The following is a 2,755-nucleotide window of genomic DNA, read 5'->3' on the forward strand; positions in this document are numbered from 1 at the left end:
TGATTAAGTGTCAAAGGCGAACTCGTCTGAAATCTGTTTTATGCCTTACCTCCCCAACAAGCTACTCTCACTGTCTACGCCCCTCCGCCCCCAGATCGCTTAGTGAGAGGAATAAAAGGAAGTTGGGGCAAGATTCTGCGTCTATTTGGCCATTCGGTGTCGACGTAACCGGTGGCTTCGACCAAGCCGCAGGGTAGCCGTCGTGTAGGCAGAAGAGCCATTCTCCCACGGTGACTGACTGCACGCCCATCTGAACACGGCGTCCTTTGTGAAAACGGACGACTCGACTTCCACAAAGGCTGCGACAACTTGTTGGGCTGCTCTACATTTGGTTCAAGGACAGCTGACCCCTTCATTCTCATGAACGCCGGAGATGTGTTTGTCATATGGAATGAGAGACGAGCGTCCTGTCAATCAACGTCCACGGTATTATTTAATTGATGGAATGATGTGTGGTCTGTGATGCACGATCTATCTTGCAAGGCCTGTAAATCATGGAGGCAAATTGCCAATGGCCCTGTCCCAGGCTTGCTCCCAAACGAAGACTCTTTGCTGTCACATCGGCAGAATGGACGTAGTGGTCTCTGCTGTAGAACCAGAAATACCTAGATGGCAGCACGATCTGCTCCGTATCTCTACCACCTCCGCCCAAATGCATGGAAAGCAATCAAGGATTTGTGGAGCAGCCGACATGCGCGTTTTGCTGCAACTGCAATCGATTAGTTTCGAACAAGATGAGGGCGCGGAGACAATAGCACAGACGGGCAACATGTACGTTTTATCTTTCCTCCGGCTTCATCCCTCTCTCCGTCAGATTATGAGAAACTGAAGGCCGAAATCCTAAGTGTCCTCGAAGCTAGGATTCAAGGATAGGCGAGGACGAAACACTGTGCAACTCTGCCATTTGCCGAACCTTTTATAGACATGACGCCATCTTGTTACAACAGAATTCCTACGCCGATTCCTACAATGGTAACGGTGAGTGGAAAGGGCTCGGAAGATGATGAAGGAAGAGTAAATGCTTACAATGGAGCTGTTAGAGGCATCCTCGTCAACGTCCGCGAACATACGCACTGATAGATGTCAGTGTGATTGTTCGTGAAGGGAAGATTGGGCACGCACTCTGATCCGACAAGTCACCGTTCCGCCAGGATGCCTCACAAGCCGCCCGCATCTCTGACATCAGCATATTATTGAAATCGATCGCAGCAGCATGGCGCTGGCCTGGAGACAAGTGGGGGACACCGTCATTATCGTTGTCGGGGTCATCGAGGTCGTGGGTGATTCCAGTGTTCATCTTGTTGGCCAGTGAGAGCTGGCTGAACGCCTTCAGATCCTCCTCAGTGTGCTGGCCAATGAAGGTTTTCTGCGAGGCTTCCTGGGAGCTGGTGTGGGCGGTGTTTTGAGAAGACATGGTGTGGGGATGGTGGTGGTAGTGGACGGAGTTGGGGTTGGTTCACAGATGGCGCGTTGTCAGGCGAGATAGACACGTGATCTCTCTGATCACATGATTACAGCACTGCTTCTCCCTCCTCCCTATCATTTGATGACTCCTCTGTCGCCTCCCTTCCTTCGCATTATCTCCGTTTCCGACGTTCTCCACTCTCCTATTCGGCCCTTCCGCCATCGAAGGGTGAGAGAATAGCTAAGAGCCACCTGTGGAGGCTCATGCGACACAGATCTTCGAGAATGACTTGCATTTTGCGTTTCTCGGCGAGTATCCAGTGAATCGCACATAGGGAGGGGGGCATGGAGGAGCGAATGGAGAACGTGATAGGCGAGGGAACAGGATGGACTGTGTGGGTCGGGTGTGTCTGCTTTTATGCTGTTCTCAAGGCTCTACTTACAACTAGTCGCCGCTCCCAGGGGGTTAGGCTAACAATTCTATTCCGCTCGTTCTATCGACTCTCTTGTCCCTGAACTGCCTGTCGTACCCGTCACCACCCTAAAGGCCGGACGAATCTTCATTCGTCCTCTAGCAATCGACGAGGACGGCCCGCCCAAGCAGACAGGTTACGACGATCCTACATTTACGTTCTCGCCTTGGTTCATCGTAGAAATCGTGCAGACTGTTACCGTCTGTCCGGGGGTACATCTCGAACATCAGCCCCTGCTAGGCGGCATATACTGCACACCGTTCAATCGCTCCCCTTCCCATTCGATAGCATCCACGCTGTCTACATCCAGTGTTATCGATACGATACGCCTTTGGATGAAATAGGCGTCTATTGCAATCAGCGTGAGAGAAATACAAATGTACCACAAACAGTGCCGTTTGTCGTTAGATAATTGAGGATTGTCAGTTCTATGCATTTACCTCCATCCTGTTGGCAACTTGGCCGTGGTATGGTCCTGGGGCTGTTTTACATGATTGGACGCACAGTGTACGAACCATAGCAAGGCGAGATTGAAGCAGTCAAGCAGGCATGTCTCGACGAGGCTCAGTGGTTCTGAACATCAGCGGAAAAGCAGCGGGGAATAATTGGGTAGTCACGTAATAGAGATTGTAGCTCACTAATGCGAGCTCCCCAGACGGAGAGTACATGGGTGAGGTACTGGTAGTGATGAGCGAGCAGAAACATGATGATGATGGTAAGTATTTGGTGGCAAATGCATAAGACGAAGTCAGCTCCTCGAAAGACGCCTGTTTCTTTTCGAATATGCCTGCGGAACAGTCAGATCTCGGGCTCTCAAACTCCAGTGAACACCCAACTCACAGAATGCGGGATCTCACTTATTCCAGAGTGCGCGAAGC

The 2,755-nt window shown here is 51.2% G+C and overlaps 1 protein-coding gene across 1 annotated transcript; it reads right to left on the reverse strand.

Annotated features, from left to right (window-relative positions):
- Positions 1–952: 952 nt before the first annotated feature.
- Positions 953–1,414, reverse strand: DACRYDRAFT_112015 (uncharacterized protein; the record flags this gene model as incomplete). Its single annotated transcript, XM_040769329.1, has 3 exons — positions 953–964; positions 1,027–1,073; positions 1,123–1,414. The coding sequence occupies 3 exons, from the start codon at positions 1,412–1,414 to the stop codon at positions 953–955; spliced, it is 351 nt and encodes a 116-aa protein (XP_040623950.1).
- Positions 1,415–2,755: the final 1,341 nt, after the last annotated feature.

The sequence above is a fragment of the Dacryopinax primogenitus genome (assembly GCF_000292625.1).
Source record: "Dacryopinax primogenitus strain DJM-731 SS1 chromosome Unknown DACRYscaffold_24, whole genome shotgun sequence".
Classification (NCBI taxonomy): Eukaryota; Fungi; Basidiomycota; class Dacrymycetes; order Dacrymycetales; family Dacrymycetaceae; genus Dacryopinax; species Dacryopinax primogenitus.